At 45.7% G+C, this 11,625-nt stretch overlaps 1 protein-coding gene across 1 annotated transcript in view; it reads left to right on the forward strand.

Moving 5' to 3' along the window:
- Nucleotides 1-10,840, forward strand: part of LOC107660281 (inactive dipeptidyl peptidase 10-like) — a 47,599-nt gene extending 36,759 nt beyond the window's left edge. The window contains exons 15-25 of the mRNA XM_016449567.1: nucleotides 847-968; nucleotides 1,087-1,131; nucleotides 1,237-1,335; nucleotides 1,493-1,562; nucleotides 8,568-8,762; nucleotides 8,912-8,966; nucleotides 9,077-9,176; nucleotides 9,282-9,340; nucleotides 9,421-9,493; nucleotides 9,717-9,790; nucleotides 9,938-10,840. Coding sequence (XP_016305053.1) covers nucleotides 847-968; nucleotides 1,087-1,131; nucleotides 1,237-1,335; nucleotides 1,493-1,562; nucleotides 8,568-8,762; nucleotides 8,912-8,966; nucleotides 9,077-9,176; nucleotides 9,282-9,340; nucleotides 9,421-9,493; nucleotides 9,717-9,790; nucleotides 9,938-10,075 — 1,030 coding nt within the window. The 3' untranslated portion in view covers nucleotides 10,076-10,840. The remainder of the gene's footprint in view (nucleotides 1-846; nucleotides 969-1,086; nucleotides 1,132-1,236; nucleotides 1,336-1,492; nucleotides 1,563-8,567; nucleotides 8,763-8,911; nucleotides 8,967-9,076; nucleotides 9,177-9,281; nucleotides 9,341-9,420; nucleotides 9,494-9,716; nucleotides 9,791-9,937) is intronic.
- The last annotated feature ends 785 nt before the right edge of the window (nucleotides 10,841-11,625 follow it).

Raw genomic sequence — 11,625 nt, forward strand, 5'->3', positions numbered from 1 at the left:
CCTCCCTTAGACAGCCATCTCTCAGTTTTGCACAAATACAGTACATACTTGTCTACAAATCAGTCCAACAGTAATGAGTTTGAGGGTGTACTGTACAACATGTGCTACAGTATTTACTGTACATAGAATTATGAAAGTTCTCTCATCTGAAGCACTGCTGCTATGTACTGTAATTATATTTTATGTGTATTGTTTACAGTTTTTTTCAATTGTTTACACGCAATTTTGAAAACCGGGTTCTTTTTTTCACAATATAAGCACAATTATCCAAACACCACACTCAATTTGCATAATTCCTAGATTGTTTGCAAAATGACACACTTCAGTCAAAATGCTTTGTATTTCATCAGGAACTAATGACCTTTGACCCCATTCCCTTTGTTTTTATTTTACCCTCCTCTTCCTCTTTGTCTCCCACTATCAGGATTCATACTCATAATCAGCTGTGCTCTTGTTCATATCATCCTGAGATTCTGACCTGTGTGTCATCAGTTTTTCTACTGAATGTTCACACATGGATAAATGTGTGCTGTTTGTGTTCATTTTGTGATTCTTGAGGTAGTTATATTGTGTGTTTGTGTTTTCTAAATGAGAACATGGTTAAACCTGTGCAAAATTATGCTGCAAACAGGTGAAATGTGTTAAAAGTTTTGAGAAACATGTCTTTGTTTCGAGAACTGTTTGAATGGTTTGGAAAATTGGGCCAAATGAATCAGTTATAGTGTGTTAGCAATCGAGAAAAACTGTAATGAGCGTCCCTCTGACGACGGTCGTGTGTAATAGTAATGTGAGTTCAGATAAGTTTGACAGGAAGCCGGGCCTCTGATTGGTCCGTTCTGTGTGCAGTGTGTCCACAGTAGGCTTGTTTCCATGGCGATGTCTGACCTGTGAGCTGAATAAAGCTCACTGCACATTCTTCAGTGCTATTTTTAGCCCCACTAATCAACACGTCCTACTGCACTGCAAAGGTATGAAGACCAATTATTATTTACTCCCACATGACAGTCCGCAGTCCTGATGAGTGACCTTTCACCCCGCTGTCCAAACTAGCACAGGTTGTGGTTAAAGTGTTTGGTTTTCCTGCAGGTCCAGGAGCGCCGACAGTGATGATACACTCTCTGAACACTGCCAGTGAGTATTTATTATTTTCATTTATCCTTCTATACATCTGTCCACCATGTCCTACGTTAAAAATTCAGTGTTGAATTACGCCTTGTGCTGTTGATCTCTCGTCAGATTATTACATCCTGGAGAATAACTCTGTGCTCAAAGCTGCTCTCAGATACAAACGAATCCAGCTGCTGGAGTACAGAAGCATCCAGACCGACCACTTCGGTAACGTACTGCTCCATTCAGCTGATAAACATATTTCAGCAGCTTCGGCAGACTGTGTGAAGCATTGGAAGTGCTGGATCTCCTGTAGTGAAACATACTTTAATGCCTTTGAAGATATTTGATAGAACTTCGGTCTATTCTTCATGTGTTTTTGCAGAATTGCCGCTGAAGGTCGCCTATCCACCCGATTTCTCTGAGTCCCGCACTTACGCCCTTCTGCTGATGATGTAAGAAGATCTGTGTTTGTGTGTGTGTGGGGTGGAGGTCTGTTGAAGATGAAGGCAGTTTGTAGTTCAAAGCGTTAATTTGCGCTCTGAGGATCACATTAATATGTTGCTGGTTTTCAGGTTTATCATATTCTGTGTGGAGGCCTGACAGAAATACACCATATGACTGGACTAGGGCTGCCCTCGACTAAAGATTTTTCTCGTCGACTAGTAGTCATTAATTTTAAGCATTGGTCGACTAATCGCACATTTATTAATCAATTTAAAAGGCATGTAGCCTTTAATTGCCTATGTGACGAGAGGGGCGGGGCCGAGAGCCATGGGAATGGAGCGAGGCCGGTGGAGTAATTGATAATGAGCGACACCTGCACCACTCACCGGTCTCGAGTCTCACGGAGGAGCTCCGGAAGGATAAAAAGGAGGAGTGACGACAGTGAAAGACGAGAGAGGACCAGGCCTGGACTTTATTTTGTGTTTTGGGTTCTGTTTGTGCACGACAGTCATCCGTGAGGGGCTGTCGCGCTAGTTTGTGTTTATTTTATTATTAAAGTTTTCTTTGAGCGTAAAAAAAAAAAAAAAAAAAGAAAAAATAAAGTCCAGGCCTGGTCCTCTCTCGTCTTTCACTGTCGTCACTCCTCCTTTTTATCCTTCCGGAGCTCCTCCGTGAGACTCGAGACCGGTGAGTGGTGCAGGTGTCGCTCATTATCAATTACTCCACCGGCCTCGCTCCGTTCCCACGGCTCTCGGCCCCGCCCCTCTCGTCACAGACTACATTGCCTAATAAGCGCTCAAGCGAATGCATAAAGTTTGCCACAGCACACCGGCAGAAGTAATGATGATGAATGTGTCAGGGAAAAACAGTAAGATTAAACTGCATTAACATTTTAATAACCTACTGATAAACTAGTATTTTCTGTGATTTCGGCTTAAGAGATGAAATCAGCGACAGTGACTTGTCATCTCCACTGTAGTGGATGCGCCTGCATGCAAGTTTCATACGGATTACATAATCTGAGAATAAGCTATTTGTTTTTTCAGATTTGAATTTTTTCATTTGAAAGTAGACATTTCACTCTCTATAGATATATTTTTCATGTCTGTAAGGTAAGTATACACAGTTTCGCGCTCAAGTTCACAGAGACCGAGACGGCAGAAAGCACATCCTGTTTGCTTTCATTATTTTACAAAATCGCAATGTTTTTTTGTTATAGTGAGTGCACACACATAAACGTAGAGGCTTTACAGATTTGAAAGATGTATTACTGTTATCTGTATGACAAAAATGACGAAGTATTTTAAGAGCAAGTGAGCGCACCGGCGCCTCCATCTGTCCTGCTGTGAGCGCTACTGTTCAGACACTTGAATAGCGTACATTTCTTTAGGTTAACATTAGATTGAGCGGCCATGTAAAGTTGCTACTACTTACATATTTCAGATGATAAGCCATATTTGAGGTCAATGTATGATAGGCGAGCGTTTGGATATACTGTATTACCACAAAATCCAGCCGTTAACAATCTGTCCGTCACGGACTGCGTGACCTCACTACTAACCGTGGATTTTTTTTTCTGCGACTAAGCAACCAATAAAATTTTGGTCGACCAAGCCTCTTCTCATCGACTAAATGTTAGTCAACTATTAGGGGGCAGCCCTAGACTGGAGCATTACAAAATTGCTCTGTTTTGCTTGAACATAAAAGTCAATGAAGGACACGGTCAGGATGAACTCGATTCCCTCAAGCAGACATTGTCCTTCATCCAGATCACTGAAACACTGTGTGTCAGCCTCACCACATCCGGATGCTGAGTCCTGACCTTTGCTCATTCTCTGCATGTCACGCCATTTAGAAACTGAACTGAACGTTTCTTTAACATTTTCAGGAGCACCTGCAGTATTTCTATCTTTGATTTTCTCCACTAAATCATCTGAACGGCACACTGAGACTCTTTTAGAATAAATAACAGATATTGCTGCATCATCAGAACTGTACAGCAGTGATGCAACGATTTTGACTGGCTGTTTTCCCTAAACCACAAAAAGTCAGTTGCAAGCAAAAATAAATCTGCCATCATATCATGTTTTTTGGAAATGTTCGTGGACTACTTTCACAAATTTCTCTATGCTCTACTTACAACGGATAGAGGTTTTGTTCATTTGGTGCTATTAGATCTGTCATCTCTGCATCGGTTCATGGGGTGTCTTGAGTAGTCACTCAAACAGCACAGACTCCCTTCACTGTTCTCCTAAAACCCTGTGATGTGCAGATAAGGAGGATTTTTAAATTGAAATGTCCACTTAACGACTCTTTGTGAGTAGAAATGGTGTTACACGTTTCTCAGGCTGAATTTCAAAGGCGCTGCAAACACACTTGACCAGAACCAGGAGAGGTACGTTATTTCAGATCAGAAGTACATCATGAAAGCTGAATGCACATAAAACGTCTCAGGTTACGTATGTAACCATGGTTCCCTGAGAAGGGAACGAGACACCCTTTTAGCCCTTTTAACCAGCGCCCTTTTATACTCGTGTCTGAAGCATACATCTTAAAACGACAATAACACTGGCCGACGACAGCCTATGACATCATTACCCTGCGTGATCACAGTATAAAAGGGCGCTGGTATAACACGTCATCCGCTTCTTCGTCTGAAGCTTGCGTCCGAAGCATGGCAAGGAAACTAGAGGACGCAGTGTCTCGTTCCCTTCTCAGGGAACCATGGTTACATAAGTAACCTGAGACGTTCCCTTTCGAGGGAACTTCGAACTGCGTCCTCTAGGGGTCGCTATGGGGAATGGTATACCCACGCCACCATGCTGAGGGGAGTGCATGCCAGAAAACCACAGCGAGCACTACGTACCAACTCTACCATAGCCATGGGAGTTGGCCCTAGGACACCTTGACGGCTGTCAGTGACATTATCCCCTCCGGCCAAGGGCCTGAGCTGCATACCCTAAACAATTTACCTGATAGTGGCTGGGCTGGAAAGTCCAAGCCTAGGGCAGAGCTCAAGGCTTGGAATCAGAAGAAAGAGATTCCTTTAAGGGGATACGGCCAGGTGTCTAAAAACCACACCAGACCCTGGCCTGTCACCCAGGGGGGGCTACCACCGGTTCTGAATAAGCCTGCTCAAAGAACTGACTCGACAGATCTTTGGTAGGCAACACCCTGCTCAGAAATGTATCAACAGAGATACATTAGTTGAGTGGAGCCCAAGGCGAGATCCGGGGCCTAAGCCAACTCAGAGAAAGGGAACGAGGCTAACAGCGCGTAACCCTTACCATACAGGATTTTAGAAAGTGCGCAGAATGCTTAGCGTGCACACTTACCTCAATGTGGATTTTAGAAAGTGCACAGAGGCTTAGCATGTGCACTTACGATAGCATGGATTTAGAAACACCATTGCTTAAGGGGTAACCGAGGCTGTATTAAGCCAGTCTAGGGGCCCTATGTGACTGTGGCACGCTCACAGAACAGATTCCGAAGCATCTGCTCACAGACCACAAACGCTCAGACGGGAGCGGCAGGCTCAAAGACAACCCTCTGAGGTGAGGGGAGCACTGCCTGGCTTGACCCGAATAGAGAAAGCTTATCAGGAAGCAGCAAGCGGGCCAACCACCTGATGTCACTGCCATGGAGCTCAAGAGCGGAGGGTTCAACCCCTAGTGAGGAGAGAGAGGAACCCAGCTCGACCCGAAGCAACCAATAGCCCAGGGTAGAGGATCTAACTCTCGAGTCGAGAGGAGGACTCAACCAGCCTGCCCAGGACCGGCGAGTTTAAAGGGACCCTCCCGCAGTGAGGGGAGCACAGCCATGTCCGGGGAAGATAGATTGCAAATGGGACATCAGAAATAGGATCCTGCTAGAAGGGGGATCACATATTTCTAAGGGAACAACAGGGTCCCAACATAAAGGCAACTGACCAAGGAGGCGACAGAGACGGGCCTAACACTTAGTTTGTTGCAAATGGGGTCCTTCGGGAGCAGCACTCTCGGCTCTCAAGCTGAGGCGGGCCCTTACAGCACATACTAGGAGCGACTCATAGCTAACCCTCACAGAGAGGGGAGCACTTCTCAGCTCAACCAGAACAGGGCGCTAGATTAGAAGGGGTAACCCAGCAGGGACCAATAAGAGACAGTCCACTGGTGCAGCTGGACACAGTCACATGATCTCTATCTCAATAGAGAGTGTGGGTCCTGTATAACCAGACCCGATAGAATCTGAAGAAATAGCGTGACCCAATGACCATTCATGCGTATAGAGCTTACTGCTCCTCAGAGCAAAAGCACAAAAGAGGGGTTTCCACAGAAACACAAATCCCTCTTACCTCAGGGAACGCAGTGTACTCTAGCCCACTCCGCAGAGGGGTGATTACTGGTTCAACCATAAGGGCAGTGTGACAGTGAGGACCCACAGGCCCGACCGTCTATGGAGCATTAAACTCCTCAAAGCCTCAGCGAGAGGAGCTCTAGCTCAGAGAGCGTGCATGAAGGTTAAGGAGCGACTCAAACCTCGGGAGACCCCTCAGGGTGAGAAATGAGTAGCGCACCCTGGCCAGAGGATAGGGAGCATGTCACAAAGCATGTACTCAGAAGAGTACTAGCCCACGAGAAGGAACCACAGGTTCAGAGGTTGCAGCGTTATACTGGGGACCTGATGCTGGGAGGCTTCCTCAGAAGCCCAGGCTGCGTTTCCAAGCCAAAGATGACGGCTATCAACAGCTTGGATCCAGAACTGATGAGTGAAATCATCACTGTAATCGGTCAACAGCAGGAGGTCCTGACTTAGTAGGTGGGTTTTTTTCAAACCTAAAAGTCAGAAAACAGAACAGGTCCAAGTAGCGCTGCAGAGAAAGGCTAGCATCGAATACACAAGAACTGGCAGTAGAGTAGATGAAAATGGATCGTACTCACCAACCATGGCTCCCGCGCATGACTCAGGCTCATGGATATAGGCTGGAGGTGAAGTCCGAACCCTGGACATTCGTGGAATGAAGGATTTAAAGGCAGCCGAGTGCGTCTTGGCCTCATTAAACTTCACGACCACCGTCTCGACGGAAGTGCCGAAAAGCTCAGAAGGGGAAACCGGTGCATCAAGAAGAAAGCCCTTTTCTTTCGACCCGATATCCACCAGACTCACCCCCACAGATGTCTCTCCGTAACCATGGATCTGCCAATGGCAGTGGCGGCCTGCTTAGTGGCATGGAGAGCAAGATCCGTGGTGCGACGCAACTCAGCCACCTCATCAGGGGATAGACCCTGGCCTTTATCCAGTCTCTCAGCAGATCAGCCTAATAAGCCTGAAGCACCTCCATGGTGTGCAACGAGGCTGCAGCCTGACCTGCTGCCGCGTATGCCCTGCCATTCAAACGAGATGTATCCTGAAGGGGTTTGGATGGCAGGGAGGGAGCCTTAAGAGAAGATGTCTCACCCATAGAGAGATAGCAGGCCAGTGTCTCTTCAACAGGGGGCATCTTTTCATAACCATTCTCACGCATCCCCTCGATGTTGGCATAACTATTATGTTGGAATCTGTGGATGCGGGACGAGAATGGATTTTTCCAAACCATCTCGATCTCCACATGAAGATCGGGAAGGAATGGAAGGCTCATCTGAGCTGGAGGGCTATGGCTAGAAAGAAAATGCTCATCGAGGTAGCCTCGAGGCGTCACTTTCTTGGCCCGCTTCCACGGCAAGTCAAGCCTCGCCATGGCGCGATCCATAACCTCAAGCAGCTCATCATATGCAGGGCAGGAGGATTTTTAATTTTTTGGTTAACTTCAAGCCGGAGTGCAGTATAATGTGGTTATCTGAGAAGAACATGATATAAATCATCTCTCCAAGAACTGCAGACAGATCCACACTATACACTTCCTATATAAACAAAAGGAAGTTACTGATAGGGAGAAATTTCCCATCAGGTCCTTTCCATGTTGTCACCGCGACCGCAACGCACAGCATGCATTCAACTCCCATGCGAGCTAAACACGCTCCACTCAAACACTAGATTACATCGGAAATCAAGCGAGAATGGAAACCGCTGCCGCAAATGCGTCGCTATTACCGCGAGAGGCAAACGCACTCATGCAAACGCTATCTACAAACTCGGGTAAATGGTGAAGTACTCACCTCCCCCTCAGTAGTCCCGCAAATGCATCACGATGAGCATAAGCCGTCTCCTCGTGAGATGAGCGCATTCAATTCATGCTTATCCCTCACAAGAAATAAGCAACGAATGCAGAGCGCATCCAGCTCCCTCAAGAGCTGAATGCACATGCTCTTCACCACACACATACTGCAGAATCAGTCGACGTTTCTGATCGACTACAAGCTCAACACAGTCATATTACATACATATATTTGACACTACATTAGTAAGTGTCACAGGTTCGGTAGGTCACAGGTCTGTCAAACACCGAGAGGCTCCTGTCTCTCAGAATCCATTAGACAGAACACACACATACATGTGCTGGTCTTCACGTTTAATGCTGCTAACATCAGCCAAAAAATATATGATCATTAGACAGAACAAAACTCAACCTGAATTGAGTCTCATGATTCAAATCAAAACTCATGATTCACACGCGAGCCGTGTGAAGCTGCAGGTATCAGAGCAAAGCCTCTGGCGAGAGAACATGCACTCCTGTCGTGCTTAGTTTAACACTAACATAAACAAACGGTCAGTGAAGACGAAGAAGAGGATGACTTGTTATCCCAGCGCCTTTTTATACTGTGATCGCACAGGGTAATGACGTCATATGTTGTCGCCTGCCAATGTTATTGTCGTTTTTAGATGTATGCTTCAGACACCGGTCATGCTGAAGGCGTTCCCCATAGCGACCCCTAGAGAACGCAGTTCGAAGCTCCCTCAAAAGGGAAGTGACGATAAACTGATGTGTTTTTTATCTGTGTCAGTGATGCTGCCCCCGCTGGTCAGCAGGTGCATGAGCAGTCCTGGACTGGACTGTTTAATCAGTATTTTCTCTGTATTTTCTCTGTGCTTATCAGTGATACCGCCCCCGGTGGTCAGCAGGTGAATGACCGTTACTCACTGGACTGGGACTCAGTGCTGGTCAGTTCAGACAATGTCATCGTAGCTCGTCTGGACGGCAGGGGAAGTGGCTTCCAGGGTCAGAAGGTGTTACAGGAAGTGCACAGGCGTCTGGGATCCGTGGAACTGCAGGATCAGCTGGCTGCTGTTGAGTAAGGACGTTTACCTGCTTTTTTCCTTCTATCAGTTGCTCAAAAAAAATGACGTTTATGTCCTCATTTACTTACTCTCATGCTCTGTTTGGGTTATCTACACACACACGGTTGTGAAACATGCTAACAGAGTTGTGCTTTTGTTCCAGGTACCTGCTGAAATTGCCATACATTGATAGAACCAGGATCGGTGTGTTTGGTCGGGTAAGACTCAATCTCACACGTGGCTGCTGTAATGGAAGAAAAACTGATGAAAACCTTCACAGTCCACATTCATCGGACATATAAACCTGTGTGTTTGCGTCTTTCTGCAGGGTTATGGAGGATATATCTCACTTCTGCTGATTAAATCCACTGAGAGCTTGTTTAAATGCGCAGGAGCTATGTCGCCTGTGACGGACTGGAATTTGTATGGTAAGTTACTGATGTGATTGTGATTGAGTAAGGGTTCACACTGATGTGTAGTTTCAGACCCGTGATTTGGTGGTTCTGAGAGTGAATCTGATCTCTCTCTCTCAGCCTCGGCCTTCTCTGAACGCTATTTGGGTTTCCCTCTTCAGGATGACAACAGATATCAGGTTAGTGCTGGTTAGTTGTTATGGACTCAGACTCTGCTGGAATGTGTTTGAGATGTTAGTGACAGACTGTGTGTCTCTAGTTCTCCAGTGTGCTGCAGAATCCACAGGGTTTCAGAGACCAGACGCTCATGCTGCTGCACGCCACTGCAGACGGTCAGTGAGACCTGAGTGAGTGAGTGTATGTGTGTGTGTGTGTGTGTGTGTGTGTGTGTGTGGAATATTTGCATTCTTGCTTGTTTGTCTTGTAACTATTTTTCAATACTTGAGGTGTTATTAGATGGGTTAGCGGATCATTTGATTGCATTACTCTTTGTGCTCTTTTTTTACTCATTGAGCCAGTTTTTAAAAATCCTAATTCTGCTGGTATTTCCTGCAGCAAATGTTCATTTCCAGCACACGGCCGAGCTCATTAAGAACCTGGTGAAGGTGGGAGTGAATTACACACTGCAGGTACTGAACATGTGAACACTGCAGATAGACTTGACTGTCCACGCACAGCGTCACTGGTGTTGTGTTTTTCAGCAGCAGACACTCTTTGTTTATTGATGCTTGACTGTAGTCTAGTGTCTGATCATTTTCTGGATGGTTGTTTTTCAGATTTATCCAGACGAGGGTCATTTCCTCTCCAAGAGCAGTGACCGACACATGGCTTCAACACTGAGCAGCTACTTCAGATCCTGCCTGCAGGAGGAAGTGCTTTCCATCAGTGAGGAGGAGGAGGAAGAGGAAGAGTAGAGTGAAGATGAGACACATCACACAAACACGTGCAGACACTGACACACACACACATACACACACACACACACATTGGGACAATGAAACACACTGGACAAACATCCAGAGCAGAACACTCAGATAAACAGAGAGAGCCAGGAGTGAGTGAGAGTGTGTGTGTGTGTGTGAACATGTATATATGCATGTGTGTAACCGTTAGGATGAATGTAGCATTAGAGCCGTGTGTGTGTGTGTGTGTGTGTGTGTGTGTGTGTGTGCGTGCGTGAGAGAGAGATTTTCTGGCATATGGATCATTATCGCTGGAAATGGATTGGAATATTTCACATATCATAAATCACTAAGATTTCTGATTGGCTGATGCATTGGCCAATCACAGCACAGACTGTCAGGTGGAGCTGCTCCAGTCAGCCATTGCATGGTCCTTTTGCTTTGCTTCACTTCTTTTGCCACTTTCTGTCTGTCGGTATGTTGTCGCCCTTCAGAGGAGCTGCGTTTGATTGCATTTCTCCACTCGCTGGGAAGAAGCGTAATTCCATCCATGGAAAGCTGGAGGATCTGTGTGAAGAGAGCAAGGTCTCGACAGCACACGTGCCTGACGCTCACTGTGTGTGTGTGTGCAGTGCATTCTGGGATGGTGCTGCTGTATTTAGGACAGAAGAGGGCGTACAGATGTATTTTTGGACATTCATCCAGCAGATCCGCTCACAGACTGTTTTGGATCAGTTTATTTGTATCGCTGACCGTTTAGTTTTACTGATGCTGGTGGTTGGGCTCTAATTATGACAGTCATGTCTATAAATAAACAACTAGTCCAAAAACAACACAATTTCATTTTGATGTGCTATATTTTACCATCAGAGTCCCTGTGCTTCATCTGATCGCATGCGGTCACACCGTCAGCAGGAAGGACCGCAAACATCAGAACGGCACAGTCACGTCAACAGCACAATTATGAGAAAACGTTCATGAATGGCGTGGAGTTAATGAATGCCACATACTTCAGCTCAGTTATTGGTCTGTCAGTTGAGACACTCTTTGATTTGAAGTGTTTTGGATGTTTATCATTATAGTTGACAGGATTGTTGGATCAGGAGCCCTGTCATACAAGCGTCAGGTGTCTCCATTAACTGCTGCGCTACAGGTAAAGATGTGCTATTGAACATAACTGAAAATGGCAGTTCATTCGTTATTTACCCACCCTGGTGCTGCTCTAAAACTGTCTGACCTTCTTTCTTAGTGACCTTTCTCAAGCTCATAAGCACATATCAAAAAACACTTCCCTGTAACTCGTTCGTGGTTCCCCAACAGCCCTGAAAACATGAATGAATACCGAGCCACTAAAATGCTTAATTTGGCATGTCAAGTAGTTCATATCATGACAGGATTGCTGAATTTCCAGCCAGTGGCAGTAAGAACATTTACAGGACACATTTACATGGGTTTGGTGCTGAAAATGATTCACTATGAACTCTGTTATACACATAATGCAAACAAAAATCATTTTAAAATGCTTTGTTGTCATGTATATCAAGTCCAGTCACCTTTATTTC

This window comes from Sinocyclocheilus anshuiensis, unplaced genomic scaffold, assembly GCF_001515605.1.
Source record: "Sinocyclocheilus anshuiensis isolate Anshui unplaced genomic scaffold, SAMN03320099.WGS_v1.1 scaffold1269, whole genome shotgun sequence".
NCBI lineage: Eukaryota > Metazoa > Chordata > Actinopteri > Cypriniformes > Cyprinidae > Sinocyclocheilus > Sinocyclocheilus anshuiensis.